The 18,570-nt window shown below is 28.4% G+C and overlaps 2 protein-coding genes across 2 annotated transcripts in view; one reads left to right on the top strand and one right to left on the bottom strand.

Moving 5' to 3' along the window:
* The window catches only part of Phum_PHUM221720 (calcium-activated potassium channel alpha subunit, putative), a gene marked incomplete at both ends in the record, with an annotated part of 42,736 nt that extends 29,314 nt beyond the window's left edge, over nucleotides 1–13,422 (bottom strand). Inside the window, 7 exons of the mRNA XM_002425781.1 lie at nucleotides 2,306–2,397; nucleotides 4,281–4,448; nucleotides 5,455–5,606; nucleotides 5,803–5,914; nucleotides 6,454–6,550; nucleotides 6,763–6,824; nucleotides 13,063–13,422. Of these exons, the coding sequence (XP_002425826.1) occupies nucleotides 2,306–2,397; nucleotides 4,281–4,448; nucleotides 5,455–5,606; nucleotides 5,803–5,914; nucleotides 6,454–6,550; nucleotides 6,763–6,824; nucleotides 13,063–13,422 (1,043 nt within the window). The remainder of the gene's footprint in view (nucleotides 1–2,305; nucleotides 2,398–4,280; nucleotides 4,449–5,454; nucleotides 5,607–5,802; nucleotides 5,915–6,453; nucleotides 6,551–6,762; nucleotides 6,825–13,062) is intronic.
* Nucleotides 13,423–14,627: 1,205 nt separating this feature from the next.
* On the top strand, nucleotides 14,628–18,363 carry Phum_PHUM221730 (Nuclear RNA export factor, putative; the record flags this gene model as incomplete). Its single annotated transcript, XM_002425782.1, has 14 exons — nucleotides 14,628–14,658; nucleotides 14,924–15,086; nucleotides 15,168–15,279; nucleotides 15,360–15,551; nucleotides 15,643–15,784; nucleotides 15,870–16,066; nucleotides 16,165–16,274; nucleotides 16,906–16,942; nucleotides 17,086–17,239; nucleotides 17,305–17,398; nucleotides 17,483–17,651; nucleotides 17,732–17,911; nucleotides 17,995–18,182; nucleotides 18,261–18,363. The coding sequence occupies 14 exons, from the start codon at nucleotides 14,628–14,630 to the stop codon at nucleotides 18,361–18,363; spliced, it is 1,872 nt and encodes a 623-aa protein (XP_002425827.1).
* Nucleotides 18,364–18,570: the final 207 nt, after the last annotated feature.

Below are 18,570 nucleotides of genomic sequence, written 5' to 3' on the forward strand. Positions count from 1 at the left end.
AATAATAATAATAATAATAATAATAATAATAATTAATTCCGTCGGTTAAATTTAAATTTAAATCGAACAAAAAAAAAAAAAATTTTTAAATAAATTTAACCTGTAAAAAAAAATTATGAATGAACTTCCGGTGCAAGAATGGGAATAAAAAAAAAAAAAAAAAATGGTGTCGATGGTGTTATTTAACTCCTATCAAAAAGTCGAATTGGGTTTCTAGAACGTTCGAAACGATTTTTTAATTTCGATTTTAAATTTTTTATCTCCTTTCATTTCCTCCCTCACCCCACCCCCTCCCCCCGCCTGCTTGCCGATATGCTGGGGAAAAAAAAAAAATTCTTTTCTCGCTATCAAATGAGAGAAAAAAAAGAAGCCAAGCCACCGAATCATCATCATCATCACCACCACCATCACCATCAAAATTCCCGTATAATCTCGTCAAAACGACAAATATTTGAACAATGTCGGACCTAAAGAAAACAACAACATTTTCAAATCGATGATGATACGTACGTAACGGGGGAGGGGAGGGGGGGAAAGAAAAGTAAAAGAAAAAAGAAAAAAGAAAAAGGTTAAGAGATTTTATGTCTACATTCGAACTTTTTTTTTTTTTTTACATAATATCCGTATGGAAAAACTAAATAAATAAAACAAACGAACAAACGAACAAACAACAAACGTAATTCCGACTAACGATTTTTAAAAACAAACATAAAACGGGGGGCGAAGAGGAGAAGAAAAAATAAAAAATTGTTATTAACAAAAAAAAAAAAATTTCCCCCCCTTTTTGTTGTCGTCATTTAATTTTTTAAACCATCGACAAAACGTACTATTATTATTATTATTATTATTATTATTATTATTATTTAAAACATAACAACGACACCTTTAAAACAAATAAATAATAATAATAATAATGATTTTTTGTTTTAGGTGTAATTTAAAAAAAAAGTTGTTTGTTTTAAGGCTGAAAACAATTAAAATTAACATTAATAATTATCAACAAAAAATGAAACAAATATAAACTTTCTGAATTCACATTTACAAAACGTATTTTTTTTTTTTAATCACGTGACAAAACACAAACAAAAAAATAATAATAATGATAATAATAAATCGTGACGTAAAACTTTTTTTTTTTTTTTTTTTTTAAAAACGTAAAATTTAATGGCGCAAATGAAATACATAAATAAATAAATAAATAAAAACTAAGTCAAATATTGACTCCTGGAAAAACTAAGAGAGAGAGAGAGAGACAGTGTGGGGAGAAAGAGAGAGAGAGAGACAATGAAAGGAAAACGAATATATATATATATGAAAAGTTTCAAGACTCCCTCTAGTGTCTATCAACAAACGAAAACTGGAAAAATAAGGGGAGGAGTAGAAAGAGAAAGAGAGAGACGGGGAGGGAAACAGAAGGAAACACAAACAAAATTAAGTTTCCTTAAATTTGTTGTTTGTTTACGTCGAAAACATAAAATTAAACGATTTTAAATCACAACAGACGACGACGACGACATCGTGATCCTCACCCATTTTTCTGTCGCTGTCAAAAACTTTTAGAAAAAAAAAAAAAGAAAAGAAAATTTCCTTTTATAAAACGGACATTTTTCAATTAAAACTTTTCTTTTTTTTTTCCTTTTTTTTTTTTTTTTTTAATAATATGAATAATTCCTTGTTCGTTGTTATTAAACGTAGCAGCAGACGAAATTTAAAGCGAATCGATCGTTTTATTAAAAAAAAAAAAATTTCCTTTTTTACGACAAACGGAATTTCTATCGGTATTTACGTCACTAACCCGTTTGTTCTCTCTCTCATAAAATTAATTTAAAAAAAAAAAAGAATTTTTTTTTATATACGCGACAATATTATTATTATTAAAATCATCTGTCTGGAATCGTTATTATCTCGCCTCGCGAGATTTTCCAGGTTCTTATCGATAACAATACGTCACGAAGATATGAAAATATGTTTTAATGATAATCGCATTTGTTGAAATCACTGACGTATGAAAAAAATCATACACGAGACGCAAACAGAAGACAAACGAGTAATTTAAACGCGGAGAAGAAAGACAAACAAACAAACAAACGAACAAACAAACAAAAGCTCAGTGAAAATTTTTTAAAAATTTTCCGCATTTTCCTCAAATCGCATAAGCCTCGCTCACGAAGAAAATTTTTTCAAGAGTAACATTTTTAGGCAAAAGCATAGAGTAAAAAACGATTTGAATTGAATTTTTTTTTTTTACAAAAGTTGGCAACGACGATGACGACACACACGATGACGTGCATACATACACATGTACCTTTTTCCATGTTCCCTTTTGAATTCTCCACCGTATTTAGATCTAGTTCCAACGAGATCAATTATTTCTGGAATACTACTCGCAAACATTGCCTATAAAAAAAATTTTTTTCGGTTTCGACAAAAATATCGATAATAATAATAATGATGTTATTATCCGGCCTAAAAACAAACTTTTCCGACAAACGATTCGGTTGAGTAATTATTTAAAAAAAAAAAAAATGATCAAGAGATTCGATTCCAGTTTTAATAAAAATCTCTCTACGATTGACGTAAACAAAAATAATAATAATAATAATAATATGGTAAATGATATTTTAAAAGGTTTTAATTATACGTTTGCTTTTTTTTTTTTTTTCATTTCTCTCTCTCTCTCTCTCTCCCACTCCCACTCTCTTCTTTCTTTCTACGTAAAATATATGCGTACGAAAAATAATGAAAGTTTTATAGAGTGAGAGAGAGGAAAAAGAAGAAGAGAGAGAGAGGGGACCGTAATTTTTTTCCCTTTCTTTATTATCCTTTCGTTAAACGTCAAAATAGAGAGAGAGAGAGAGAGAGAGAGAGGGAGAGAGAAAATTCAATTCGAAACTCCAGCAGAGTTAAATATATAGCCAATATCCTTTAACACGACAGGATAGAAACTTTTTAATAAATGCGAAATTTATATATTTATATATATATAAATATATTATTTATAGATTTTTCTTTAAGGAAAGAAAAAGAAAAAGAAAAGAAAAGAAAAGGAAAGAAAATTTACGTCACGACATTTTCCTATTTAAAAAAATCGAACCGTCACGAAAACTTTTTTAGTTTTTTTAGTTTTTTTCTATCATCGCGTTCCTGTCAGTCAAGGTTTAAGGTTAAAACAATTTTTTTTTTATTAAATTTTCAAAATGAAAAATTATTTAAATACACGCTCGTGTCCCCTTCCTCCCCTCCTCCCCCTCCCTTTACCCCCCTTCTTCCCCCCGCGGTAAAAAAAAAAAAAAAAATTTTCTTTTCGGTTCACATAACGCGGAAAAAAGTGAATTCAGAAAGCATGTAAATACATTTCAAAAAAAAAATCATATACGTTTCGATATCCCTGTAAAACAATAATGATAATAATAATGATAATAATAATAATAATAATAATAATAATAATAATAATAATGATAATAATAATAATAATAATTCGTATTAAAATTATTCCTTTGTTAGCATTTTACGCAATCATCACGCAATCGTTAATAATAATAAAAAATTAAATTAATTATTCAATCGAAAAAAAAACTCTTTTAAATATTATTACCAACGTGAAATATTATTATTATTATTATTATTATTATTATTATTATTATTAATCTACGAAAAACGAATGTGATAATAATAATAATAGTAAAAAAAAAAAATTGATTTTGTTATGTAAAAGAAAATCTGAGTAACGTTTGTGTATATGTTTATATGATATGCACGTGTACATAATGTATATCCTAATTGGTAAAAAAAAAAAAAAAAATCAATTTTTTTTTCTTATTATATTTAATATTATTATTATTATTATTAATAATATGACCGCATGGGTTTTGACATCTACCATCGATCAAATTCCATGTAATGTGTATATTATAATAATCATTTAAAAAAAAAAAAAAAAAAATATTAACGGCAGCGAAAACTTTGATTCTTTTCTGTTATTATTATTATTATTAAATTTTGGGTGTGAAAAGTTTGTCTAACTATCTAATTCACTGACTGACCGACTGACTGACTGAATGTTTTGGTAATAAATAAATAAATAATTTGAACGATATTCGTTGCCTTATTAAAAAAAAAAAAAATTAAATAAGAAAAAATGAAATTGGGAAGTGATAAGAAAAAGAGAGAATGACGTCAATCAAATAGAACTTATAGTAATTATTTCAATGGCGAATAATTTTTTTTTTAATATATGTAATAGTAATTAAAATAAATAAATAAATAAATGAGAAACTTACCAATCCAACTAATAGAAAAAAAACAAGAAAAGTCCTTCCCAAGATTGTCTGACAGAAAACGTCACCATAACCCACCGTAGACATGGTGACGATGAGAAAATAAACGCATGTCCAATATGATAACTGTTGAGGATTACTAAATTCTAGCGGATCTCCAGAATTTTCCAACTAAATGAAAAAGAGAGAGAGAAAGAGAGAGAGAGAGAGAAAGAGAAAGAGAAAGAAAGAAAAAAAAACGATCAACATAAAAAACGTCGTAATAATAATAATAATAATTATTAAAATATTAATATAAAAAATTAATAAATAAATAAAAAAATGAATGAATGAATGAATGATGACGTGGAAAATTTACTGAACGTGTACGTGAACGTGTGATGGGATATATTTTAGGATTATTAACAATTTCGTTTGTTTGTTTGTTTGTTGAGAGATTTCTTCAAATAAAAAAAATTACTACTAATAATAATAATAATAATTTTTTTTTTTTTTTTTTTTTCATTTAAAATTTTCTTTGGAAATAGTAAAATGGTGAGATTTTTTTTTTTTTTTAAATATTCATTTCCTTTAAATCGATTTATCGATTGTTTTGACATAACGATTCTCGAAATTATTTTTCGATACATGATGTATATTTCTAGGGGGGGGGGGAATTTTTTAAAGATTCAAGTGTGTGTGTGTGTGTGTGTGTTTGTTCTTCACGGTGAATGAATTGTAAAAAACAAACGTTTGCCCATTTTTTTTTTTTTTTTTTTTTTTTTTTCATTTTCAAATGTGTCTTTGCCAAAGGCCGACCGACAACACAAATAAAAATTTATTTTATTCAATAATGAATGCCACACGCACACGCACACTCACGCACAGTCACGCACACTCACACACGCACGCAAGCTCAAAACTTAAAGTTCACGTTTTTTTCTTTTCGAAAATTGGATAAAAAAAAAAAAAAAATCTCACCATTTCTATAATATAATAATTTTAAATGAAAAAAAAATTATTGATAATAATAATAATAATAATAATTTTTAATTGAAGAAATCTTCTGGTGTGTGACAGCGAGAGAGAGTGAGAGAGAGAGAGAGAGAGAGAGAGAGTGTATGTGTGTGTGTGAGAAAAAAAAAAAGCTCGACAAAATCAGCCACGATCTCAACTTAGTGTATAGCCAACAACTTACCAGATGAATTATACCGGCTGCTGTCAACCAAACACTAATGAAAATTGAAACGAGCTGAGCGAGCCTAATCGAACTTGATGTTTTAAGTATGTTAAGATATTGAAGGATATCCGGTACGGTCATCAGTCGTAAAGCTCGAAGAAATCGAAGACCTAAACAATAAAGGAAATTCTTACACAACCTTGCCATGTTTCATCCTCCTTCCTCCCATTCCTTCCTTCCTTCCTTCCTTCCTTCCCCGTACCCTCCCCATCCCTTTCCCGTGTAAAAAATAAAAAACTTTCCTTTTTTCACGGAGGAAGGAACGATCCGAATGATGTGAATGAATGATGAATGTTTTAAACTTACCGATCCAAGTTCGATCAAGGTATATAGATACAAATGATGGAGGAATTGTGAAATAATCGACGAAGGAATACATTTCCAACATGAACCACAATTTATCGCTCGCTGCTATAAACTATAACAAACAAACAAAAACAAATTTTAAATCATTATTATTATTATTATTTACATAAAGGAATAAAAATTACTTTACATAAAAGTATTCTTTCTTTCTACTATTACAATACATTTTTGAATGAAAATAAAACTATTATTTCTTTCATGTCGCCATTTGAATGTTTTTATAAATTTTCTTTGTCAGACAAAAAAACCATCAAAGTTTTTATAAAAAAGTCACCCAAAAATAATAAAAATAAAAATATATATATATTTCTTTTTTTATAATGACGCGACAGAAAAACAAATTCTTATATATATATATAAAACTTTATATTATTTATGAAAAATTTTTTTAAATTAAATTTTTAAAAAAATTATTTTTTTTCCCCCACAATAATGGCGTTTGTTCTTTACCATACAAAAACAAAAATTTTAGTTTTATAAACTTTTTTTGTCATGTTAGTAGTTGTTATTTACGTAGAATGACTAATTATTATTAATTAATTAATTAATTAACATAATAATAATATAATTATTAATAAATAATTTGCTTACTCTTATAAAAAAGTACACCATAAAAAATATATTGAATGCTAAATCTATTTGCTGTGTTATATTGTCGCTCCATGTCTGACACCGTTCCACTTCCTCGCTAAAACAGATAAAAAAAAACCGATAAAATTCCAGAAAGTTCCATACGAATCGTTTATTTTTTCGATAAATAATACATAAAAGGTTAATTTATTCATTCAAAACGATATTTTTACCACGTTTTAACAAAAAAAAAAATTTTCTGTTTGAAATCAACGGTCGAACGTTCGATTCGCGTTCCGCCATTTTGAATTTTAAAAAAAATGAGATTACCTGGATGCGTCAATGAAGTATATTATGAGTGATGCTATGCTTAATATAAAGACCAAAACCACCTGAAATTAATAAAAAAGAATGCGTTAATTATTCCTTTTTTTATTTTTCATATTTTAATTCGAATATATTTAACAAAACGAATAAAATTTATTATCGAATGACAATAGAGAAAATCGTATCAAATTCATTATGGCTACCATTACAATACATTTATTAACGTACCATAAATTTTATTTTTTTTTTTTTTTGTCGACTATGACAATTTTATTATCACTTGGTAAATATGATATGCATTCTCAGATAGATAGCTCTTTTTAAAAAAAAAAATTTTAACCGTTGGGGATTATGCCATAATAAATATAATTTATACTTATATAAATATATGTTTGGAAGCTTTCATAATGAGGTCACGGGTGCACACTTACACACTTGTCATTTATATATTTTAGGCACGAATCCAAAGCTTTTTTGTACTACCGTAAATTTATTTATTTAATTTATAATAAAAACTAAATTTCTTTTAAATATTATTTCATTTTCGGATGTATAAAGTTAAAACAAAAAAAAAAGAAAAAACTCATTTACTAAATTAACATAAAACAATGAACCTTTTTCGACTGACTTTTGCTCTGTGATTTCTCCCTTTTGCACGTCTAGAAAAAATTATGATTTCCCTCCTCCCCGCTTCCTCCTTCTCCTCCTGTCCTACGCGCGCTCTGTCGGTAAAATTTAAGACGTGAACAATTACGTAATTAATATAAACAATTAATGGCGCGTTAAGGGGAAAATTGTCGCAAAATCGCAAAAAGACGAATACATTACGTTACGTGTTAACAACATGCAAAAACTTTCACTTTTTTTTATTACCGTTATAATTCATTTTATTATTAAATATTCGTTTTGAATTTAAATTAAAATCTTCTTATTTCCTTTTCTTTCTTCTTTTTTTTTATATTAATAATAATAAATCTTCTTAAAGGTTTTAAAAACATTTTTATTAATTTTATTTTTAACGCCATGATAATATATTTTTTTTTTTTTTTTTTTTAAATTTTATTTATAAAGTTTAAAATCAATAATAATAATAAAATTTTATTATCGATTATTATCAATATCTATTGTTATTTAAAAGAACCAATCAAAAACAATTTATATAGAGAGTATAATAGTCAAATTTCTTTTTTTTCTATTCATTAGTTTTTACAAAAACTTTTTTTAAAAAAAAAAAAAAAATTCTTTTTACTATTCTTTAAAATTTTTTTTTTTTATATTGATTTTATAAAAAAATCAAAATTTTTTCCATTGATATAATTAAATTGAATTATGCGAATAAAAAGCTTTTGATTGCCTTCAATTCTTTTTTTTTTTTTTTTTGAAAAAAATTAATTAATTAATAATAACTTTCTTTTTTTTTAAATCAATTGAAGATTTCACTTGTAACAATTTTGATTTTTTTTTTTTTTTTTTTAAATGAAATTAATGAAATTGATGAATGAACAGATTCATTTGTTATCATCATTAATCAATAGAAAGGAAAAAAAGAAAGAAAGAAATAGAATAAGAAAAAAGAAAAAAAGAAAATTTTGATTTAAAGGATTTTGAAAAATCATTATATGATAAATCTGTGAGAGTTACATGAAAAATTACAAAAAAAAAACTATTAAAAAAGTCAATAATTCAATTTGTAATTAATATTGATAATTATTTTTATCGATATGTCAAAAAAAATGTAGAAGAAAAGGATAGAAAAGTAAAGAAGTTAGTGGTGGTGGTGGTGGTGATGATGGTAATGGTGGTACTGTTGGTGATGGTGATTGTAATGGTATTAGTATTCATGATGATGGTAGTGTTGGAGATGGTTGTGTTGGCAATGGTGGTGTTAAAGGTGATAGTGTTGGCGATTGTAAATTAAAATAAATGGCGTTAATGGTAATGGTGGTAGTGATAGTGATGATGACGGTGGTGGTAATGGTGGTAGTGTTGGTGGTGGTGGTACTGTTGGTGATGGTAGTGTTGGCGATGGTGGTAGTAATGGTGATTGTATTGGCAATGGTGGTGTTAAAGGTGATAGTGTTGGCGATGGTAAATTAAAATAAATGGAGTTAATAGTAATAGTGGGAATGGTGGTAGTGATGGTGATGGTGGTGGTGGTGGTACTGTTGGCGATGGTGATTGTAATGGTATTAATATCGATGATGATGATGATGATTTAATGGGAAAAATTTATTTTGTGTTGTTTGAAAACGACTCTAAAATGTTTTGCGACCCTCAACATTTTCATTTTACATTTAAAAAAAATAAATGGCAATTGAATTAATTAATTCTTCTATTTTTAACGTCAGAACCCACAGAAAAGTAAAAAATGATAAAAGATAATAAAAGAATGATGAGAAAGTACTAGAAATTAATTAAAAAAAAAAAAAAAAATCTATGAAAAGTTTAACTTTTTACACACGTATAATTTCGCGTAAAGTTTTTATTTGTTTAATTCCACGAAAACTATTATGGGGGTAATTAATATGGCGGTGATGGTGGTGATGGTGGTTATTTCATCATTATCGTCATTGTTTACGAGAAAAATTTAATTTAAAATAAATTTTTTTTTAAAAAGAAAATTAAAATTTTATCACTGTAAGACCTTTTTTCAAAATTTCGCCCCCTCCTTTCCCCAAAATGGAAAACGTTAAAAAGAAAAAGAAAATTCTTCGTGTTTGTTTTTTAATGGAAATTTACAATCGTGTTGAGAACGTGTTTGTTTGTACGTCGAGTAAATTACCTAACAAAAATTTTAGTGGGCAATCAAATTTTACATTCAAAATTTTAATTAAAAATTTTAATTTCTAGAAAAACGGTAACGAAATTTTCCCAAACGGAAAACAAAAACCAAAATTTTCTTTCTCTCTCTCTATCTCACTAACGAAAACAAAATGGGGGGAAAAAAAAGTGCTTTGCGTCCCAGTTTTTTTTTTTTTGTTGCAAACCGATTTTCATTTTGTTTTTTAACGAAGGAGGAAGAAAGGGGGTGGGGGAGGGAAAGGGAGGAAAAGAGAGGGAGGGAGAGGGAAAAGCTTCAATTTCTCAATTTTCTAAATCTTTGTGTTCTTTAAGGCTTTTATTTGAGATTTGTCTCCGGTAAAGATTACAGATAGGATTTTCTAATTTCTTTTTTTTTTTTCGTTTAAAAATAAACGAACAGAACTCGACTTTTCCGTGTTTCCCCCTTCCCTTCCCCTTCCCCTCCTCCTCACAAATTCATTTACCGACTCAAATTTTCAAATCAAAGATTAATATTAGTAAAATATTAAAATGGACGTTAAAATTTTCCTTCTTTCTTTCTTACTAATTGAGCCGTATTAAAATTAATGTAAAAAGTTTTAAAAAAAAAAAAAAAAAACAAAAGATTTTTACCCGATGAAATAATCCACAATGTTCCATTTTTTTTTTTTCCATTTAACTTTCTAATACTTTCTAGAATAAATCTAAAAGTTTATAAAGTTTTAACTATTTGAGGTTATTTTTACTTTCGCGTAATGGCGAACTTTTGTTAAATTATAATTTTTTTCCTGGAAATTATTAAAAATTTCCTTTTTTTTTTTTTCTTGCTACTGAAGCGGTAGTAAGTGGTGTGGTTGTGCGAGTTGGAGGCTTTAAGATGAGATGCATTAAACCGCAGCAAAAAAATTATAAATTAAATTTTTTCTTCGTTTGTGTGCCGTGGAAAATCGTTTTCACTTGTGATTTCATTTTACAATTTTTGGAAATTTATTATTATTTTCACTTTCGAATACGATGAGCTTTTAAGTATTTGTTGGAGTTTTTTAACGTTTCTTCCAGGTTTTTACCTGACTATTCCTTAGGGATAAATCCTCGAATTTTGTTGGTGCTATCTATAAAATTTTCCGAAGAATGTGTCCCACATAGTGCAATTTCCTGGATGGTTTCTTCTTCTTTTAGGTTCTTCAAAATCTTCTTTAAATTTCCTTTTATTGAATGTGTGGCATGGCTCCCAACGCTGCTCCCACGATGACCGGAATAGTTCCTGTCTTTACTTCCCACATCCTAGTTACTTCTATTTCCAAATTTCTGTACTACAACCTTTTGTCCGCTTCTTTAGCTGTCTGGTGTTATATCCATCAATACAATTAGCTTACGCCACCTTTCAGCATTATGTCGCACTATGATACCTGGTTTGTTAGCTGGCACAGTTCTGACAGTGTGGATTTGTTGATCATACAGAACTGTGCACGGTTCACTTTCCATAGATTAGGGCCAGTTATGTCCTTGTAGGAATCTTTCATTTTATCCAAAATCTAAACTAAATTTTTGTAGAAACGAATAATATGTTAATTCTTGTAAGACTATCTTCCTGTGTCTTCCAGAAACATGTTACCTCCCAAAAAAAAGGCTCCGGTGACAACAACATCTGTGTTGGAGTAACCAGGATTAGGAGGAATAAAAATCACATCCTCTTTAAGTTGCTGTCTTCTGGTTTTTTGTCTTTACCATCTTTTCATTTTGCTCTCTTACAGATTGCAGTTGATATTTTCCAGATTACATTCAGATTCAAAGAGTACAAACCAAATAACCAAAGATTAGGGTAATAAAAAGCAATCAGCACATTCATAACTAAGAGGAAAAGTGTTAAGCTTAAACTATACATAACAATAATCATAACAAGTGTGAAAATTCTAGAAGTTTTTTCCTATTCCTTTTACTAAACTTAACGTTTTTTAAATACTCAGGTACCTAATCCAAAAAAAAATTTATTACCCACGTTTTATTTAACCGTAATAAACAACCCATTCGATACAAACGATTGCCACAATTGTTTAAACAAATTCGATTTATTGCCCATTTAATAATTATTATTATTACTATTATTTAAGCATTCATAAAATTTTCAAAATGGCTACCCGTGTTAAAATACAAAACAAACGAAAATCGAATTATGTTACAAAATTTAATTAAATACTAATTTTGATTTTAAAAAGTGAAAAAAAAATTAATTAATAAATTATGTTTATTAAAAAAAAATTAAAACGACGACGATGAAATAATAATAATAATAATAATAATAATAATAATAATAATAATAATTTGTAATAATTGGCACGCATCGGAATTTTATACGCGCGCGCGTGTGTGTGTGTGTAATAAAATTTTTAATTTTTTTTTTTTTTTTCTCAAAAACTACGATCGTAATAATGATGATGATGATGATGATGATGATGATGATGATGATGATGATGATAATGATAATGAAAACCTTTAAAATTTTTTTTTAGTATTATTATCATCATCGCTGTTGAAAGGTTTGATAGAAATTTAATTACGCCTTACATTTACCTGTTTATGCAATTTCACTTACATTAGGATATTAAATAAGGAAAAAAAAAAAATTATTTTTGAATTTCCCTCCATTTTTTTTTTTTTTTTAGTCATTGAAAATTTAAATTATTATTATTATTATTATTATTAAAATTTTTGTTTTGCATTAAATAAAATTTGCCAATTAAAATTTAAATAAAATTAAAAAAAAAAAAAAAAAAAAAAAAAGTCACCGCAATATTATGGGCAACGTGCCACAGAATCACATAATGTATGTGAGTTCGTAAGTGTGTGTGCGTGCATGCGTGCGTGCGTGCGTACGTGCGTGAGTGTCTGCGTTTCATATATATTTTAACCCGAATAAATTTTTATTTATTTTTTGTTTAAAAAAAAAAATTGATTTTTAATTTTTTTTTATTCGTTATGATGTAAAAACGTTTTTATTCTATATATAAATAATTATATCGTCGTTTATCGTGGAATCAGACACGAATCCGATAAGTTAAAGGTACGACGATTATAATTTTACACACAAAAATAGGATCTATAGATCTTTATACGTTATTAGTAGGATTTCGTGTAAGAAAATAATTTTGGCAAAAAAAAATTTTTATAAAAAAAAAAAAAGAGTAAAAAAGTAAAAAAATTATTTATAAATTTTCATGTAAAAAAAAAGGTAATCAATAATGGCGCCAAGATTTTTTCTTTTTGCCTCTAATTTTGTGTTTTAAAAACTTTTTTTTACCCCCCATTATTAATATTATTATTGGGTAAAAACGATTATTATTATTATTAACGTATGAAATTGAAAAAAAAAATGAAATATTGTCAAAGGTCTAGAATATTCTCTACTTCGTTCTTTCTTCTGCTTGGAAAACGTGAGTCGCGCAAAAGATGTGGTACAAAAAAAAATCGACGACATTATGTCACGATGGTGAGATATATATATATATTTAAAATTTGACTTACCAAAATTCTTCCAGTGGTCGTTTGTCCAGATATTAATTCTCCAGCCCAATCTTTGGCTTCCGTCATAAAAGTACCTTCGAATTCTTGTTTCCCGCGTTGGGCTTTCTGTTCTTTTTGTTTTGGATCGTTGGGTGCGAGTTCGGGTTCTTTCCGACAGCATAAAAAAGCAAAGGCTCTCCATAGTAAAACGATTAACAAACCGGCAAGAAAGGTGAATATGCTAGATAATAGAAAACACCACCACTTTCGAACTTTCAAACAATCATCTGCGATCGGAGGTTCTTCCGTTGGTGTCGAATCACCGCAATTGCAACATTGTACACACTCCGCAGCCATATCACTACCGAGGGGCGCTTCCATATTTGCGTCCCATGCTTTGATTTCACCGAAAAAGCACACACATATTTTGTCAACATTAGCACTCTTCTATTCGCGACCTCGATATGCGAGCGAGAATCACGGTTCACAATCGATACGCCCGGATCTAATGGATAAAGCGACGACTCTTTGCGCAGGCCGATTTCTTGCTCCCCGGCCAATGCGCATTCCCCATCCCAAACTAAAATTTGTCGCAAAAATTGTATTCTCCATCATTTTTTCTTCATATTATTATTATTTTATTTTATTTTATTTTATTTTTTTTCACTTTCACCAACGATTTTAGTTGATTGATTTGATATTAATTTAATTTCCAATATGTCTTTATACGCACAATTCAAAATTTACATCATAAACGACACATACACACACACACACACATACACTCACCCCTAATTATTATTATTATTAATGCATCCAAATTAAATACAAATCGTTAAAATTATATCTATCTAACCTATAAGACTATTAATCATCGACATTTTTTGAAAAATAAATTTCAATATTTTATTTCACCATATAAATTTTCATATGTTAAAATAATAATGTTTAGCTTACCTAACGTATTTTCAATTATAATTTCATCAATTCTCTTACTTATTATTTATTTAATCGATAACACTTTATCACTTTAATTACATTACTCAAATCCTCGTCGAAAATAATTAATCGTTACACTAATAAACTATTTTTAATTAATAAAAACCAAAAGGAAAAAAAATTTAACCTTTCACAATCGTTGCACATATAATTCGAACTGTTTTAATATATAATTCGTTATAAAACCCGAATAAATGTTAAATTTAACGATTAAAAGAGCACACGTTATAATTTTAAACACTTATTAAATTGATTTTATATTAAAATATAATTATTTTATATAATACGTATTCATTACCTGTGAATTGACCCAAAACTTGAATAAAAATGGACGACAGTTTTTACGAGGGAATTTTTCCATTTCCGGTTGTTAAGTGGCATTTACTTTCCTTTGTTAAGTGGCAGTAAAACTTCCGATGACGTCATTAACGTGAAAGAAATTTCGTGAAAGAGCATTGAATTTTTTTTTGTAATTTAAAGTTGCTTAGTGACAGTTTTTTTTTTTTTTTTTTTAAAAAATAATAATAATAATTTTTTTGTTTTTTTTTCTTTTTTTTTTTTTTAGCTTGTAACGTGAAAGCATTAAAATGCCGCGTGCCGTTTATAAAAAATATTACGGTTTGTATTTTTATTTTTTGTATTCGCTTGTGTATGGAAGTAAAAAAAATGCCTAACCAGGCCATGTTTTTTTGTATTAATGCAAAACCCAAACAATAAATACATTCAAATTTAAATGTTTAGTTTTAAATAATTGAATTCTAGAATAATTATAAGTTTTTTTTAAATTTAAGTACCTTAATAATGATATTATATATTGTTAATACAAATTAATTTGCCAGCGTGTGTTTATTCACATTAATTTGTTGGTTTTTGATTTGTATAGATCATGATGACAGAGCTAGTGGGAGTTCTAACATTCGAAAAGTTAGTTTTATGAATGGTGTTGGAGGTAGAGTGAAAAAAAATAGACATAAATTTCCCAATAATGCCATGTTAGACGATGGTGATGTTAATATGGGAGGAAATGAAAGAAAGCAATGGAACAAGTTAGTTGAAAGTTTTGTCAAATATGTAATGTTTTGTACAAATTAAATCATGTAAGTAATGTTTATTATTGTTTTTTGCAGCAGGAAAAAAAATAAAAAGCAATATAAAGGACGCCCAGGATCTCCAACCATGAGAAATCCTAACTTTCGAAGAGATGCACCATTAACATTAAGTGATTGGTACTTAGTCAAAGTAAGTCATGATCATGTTTTTTTTTTTTTTTTAATCTGTATTAAATATTGTTTATTTTATCTTTTTTTTCTTTCTTCCAGTTATTTTATGGAGCAAAATACAATGAACACGATTTGCACAGACTTTTACTAAAGCACCTTGCTCCGCATGTATTTAAATTTTACTTTAGTTTTACAAATGAAAATCATTTTTATTTCTACACTGACAATTATGAAGTAGCTGTTACTTTGAGAAATGCAAATAGGAAAATATTATTAGAAGATGGACATTTGGTAAATATTTAAGCATTGAAAATTTTATCGTTTCGAACATCTCGACTAATGATTTATTTTTAAAAAAAAATTAAAATCGATTTTATTCCAGTTAGTAATTAGGGTAAAAGAAGGAGTACCTTCATCAGTTCCAGTCGATGAAACGATAAAATCTAGAATAAAAGCTGTGATGAGTAAAAGATATGTTGCAGAAACGAAAGCATTAGATTTAACAAAATTTGCCAACGATCCAAGTATGCATACATAATAATAATAATGATTATTTTATAAATTTGTCGTTTTATTATAAAATGAAAATGAAAATTTGTATTGTTTCAGGTTTTGCAGATGGTACTTTTTGCCCATTGACGAGACCTCCAATAATGAGAGCTGTTTGGCAAATAATTAGCGAATATACTTCAGACATTGTAGCAATTAATTTAAGTTCAAACAAATTAGTCACATTCGATGATTCCCTATCGATTGAAATTAAAAAATTGAAAAATCTTAGAATTGTTTATTTAGAAGATAACAAAGTATGTATAAATTTATTTACTCTAATCTATAAAAGGATATTTTTTTTTTTTTTGAATGCTTTAATTACGTTTCCATTTTTTCTCTTTCCCCTCTCCAGATCAAAAACATTAGTGCGTTTAATTGTTTCAAAGAATCAGAAGTCACGGAATTGGAATTAAGAAAAAATCCATTGAAAAGTTTTTTCAAAGATAATACTCATTATGTCAGGTACGTTAGTGGTGTGACGTAGGTAATCATTACAATAACGGTTTTTAACGGTTTTATTAAAACATTAATGTAACGAATAATTTATTTTAAAAAAAAAAAAACAACAACATGTTTTTATAAATAGATTTTGAACGCGTATATTAATAATTATTTTTTGCATTTTCGAAATGGAAAAATCTCTTGGGAAAAGTTAAACAATTTCGAATGCATCGCGAGAGATTTTTTTCAAAATGGCGGATTGTAAAAAATAATCATTATTTTTTAAAGTGTTATAAAAACATGTTGTTCATTCGATTCGAGTTCAAATAAATTTCGGGATAATTATTTATTTGGACTCGAATTTACGTCATAATTTTAATTATTACTATTATTATTATTATTATTATTACTTACTTACCTCGAGGTTAGTTAAATAATTATTATTTCGAGTTTTCTTATGTTTTTCTGGTGTTCGAGCCCCAGAGAAATAAGTTTTTGAAGTTATTTGATAACTTCGTTCTGGCAAGTCATTTTCAGTGGAGGGAGCAAGTAAGAAAAACAAACAAACAAACAGACAAACAAAACAAACAAAAAATAATAAAAAAACAACCTACACTCATGAAACAAATAACTATGATGGTCTTTTCCACAGTGAAATACGGAAGAAGTTTCCCAAACTCACAAAACTGGTAAGTTTCTCTCCGATTAAAATAGATTTCTCTTTCCAATAACTATTATTATTATTATTATTATTATTATTATTAATTTTGTTTGTTGTTGTTGTTTTTGCATTCTTTTGTGATTTTTAATCGTTGATTGAAAATACCTTCAGGATGGCATGGAACTTCCTCCGGTGATTTCGTTTGATGTCGCCGCCGAATTGATAACCCAGCTGCCGACACCTCAAGCAGCTTTCATCTGCAATCCAGACGGAAGAGGAATAGTAAAAGCTTTCTTATCCCAATATTTTGCAATTTACGATTCAGGTACGACGTTATTATGTTATTATTTCTTACACGAGTATGACGTCATTAAATTTTTCGTTTTGCAGACAACAGACTGGATTTGGCGCAAGCTTATCACGACACATCAGCATTTTCATTGTGTTCGTTTTATCCCCCCAATCAGAAAAGCAACATTGTCAGGTGAGTAGTGAGTAGTATGTTCACCGGGCTGTTTTTGAACCTCCTCAGGTTTATGACTGAATATTTGTTTTTTTTTTGTTTCAGGTTAAATCGATACACTGCGGATAACAGGAATCTGTTCAGAGTGACGGATTATCCAAGGAGAAAGGAAAGGTTACAATTGGGAAAGCGAAACATTGTTGAATATTTGTCAAAGTTGCCCAAGAGTCAACACGATCTATCATCTTTTGCTGTTGATTTGTCTTTGTTCACGGTTTGTTTTCTTTTTGTTCGACGGCTCTGTTTTAAACAACAAACAAACAAACAAAAACCGTTTGTTTCTCTCTCTTGCAGCCTCTTTTAATAAATTTATTCGTGAGCGGAGTCTTCAGAGAACCGAGTCCTTCGACATCCGTCAAATCATGGCCCGTGAGGCATTTTTCCAGAGCTTTTTTAATCGTTCCCGTAGGACAAGGTTTTTGCATAATAAACGACACGCTTTTCATAACGAACGCGACGGAGGATCAAGTTCGGGTACATACAAACATCGTCTGCTGCTGTTTTTTTCCCTGTTGGCGTTTTCGCGGTTTTAATATTGTTTTTTTTTGTTCATTTAGTGTTCGTTTATCGAAGAATCTCAAAACACGAGCGTTCTTCAATCTCCTCCACAGAATCGTCAAATCGATCAAGCCGTGGCCAATTTGACTTCTGCCGTGGGTTCGGTCGAATTAAACGATACAGTCCGTTTACAAATGGTCGAAACTTTGGCCACGAAAACGGGAATGAACGTGGCTTGGTCTAAAAAGTAATAAATGTTTTTTTCAACCGACAGGAATTCCCGATTCATTGGTTTTTATTTATAAATTTTCTTCTTTTTTTTCAGGTGCTTGGATGAAACGAATTGGGATTTCGACAGAGCCATATGGACGTTCACGCAACTTCAATCGAAGGGAAGCATTCCACCGGAAGCTTTTGTTAAATGTTAGTAGTTTCTACTACCGTGGGTATCATGTCATTTACATGGAAAAAGGGAGTCGGATGGAGAAGATTGAAAAGATTTCATCTCTTTTTAACGTTTTTAACGTTTGTCTTCAACCGTCGGAGAAGAGATTCATCGTAGATGCATCATCTTAAACGCGAGACTATTTTTTTTTTTTTTTTTTTTTTTTTTTTAAATTTTGTTAATCAATAAC

Source organism: Pediculus humanus, genomic scaffold (assembly GCF_000006295.1).
Source record: "Pediculus humanus corporis 1103172107574 genomic scaffold, whole genome shotgun sequence".
In the NCBI taxonomy this organism is placed as follows: Eukaryota; Metazoa; Arthropoda; class Insecta; order Psocodea; family Pediculidae; genus Pediculus; species Pediculus humanus.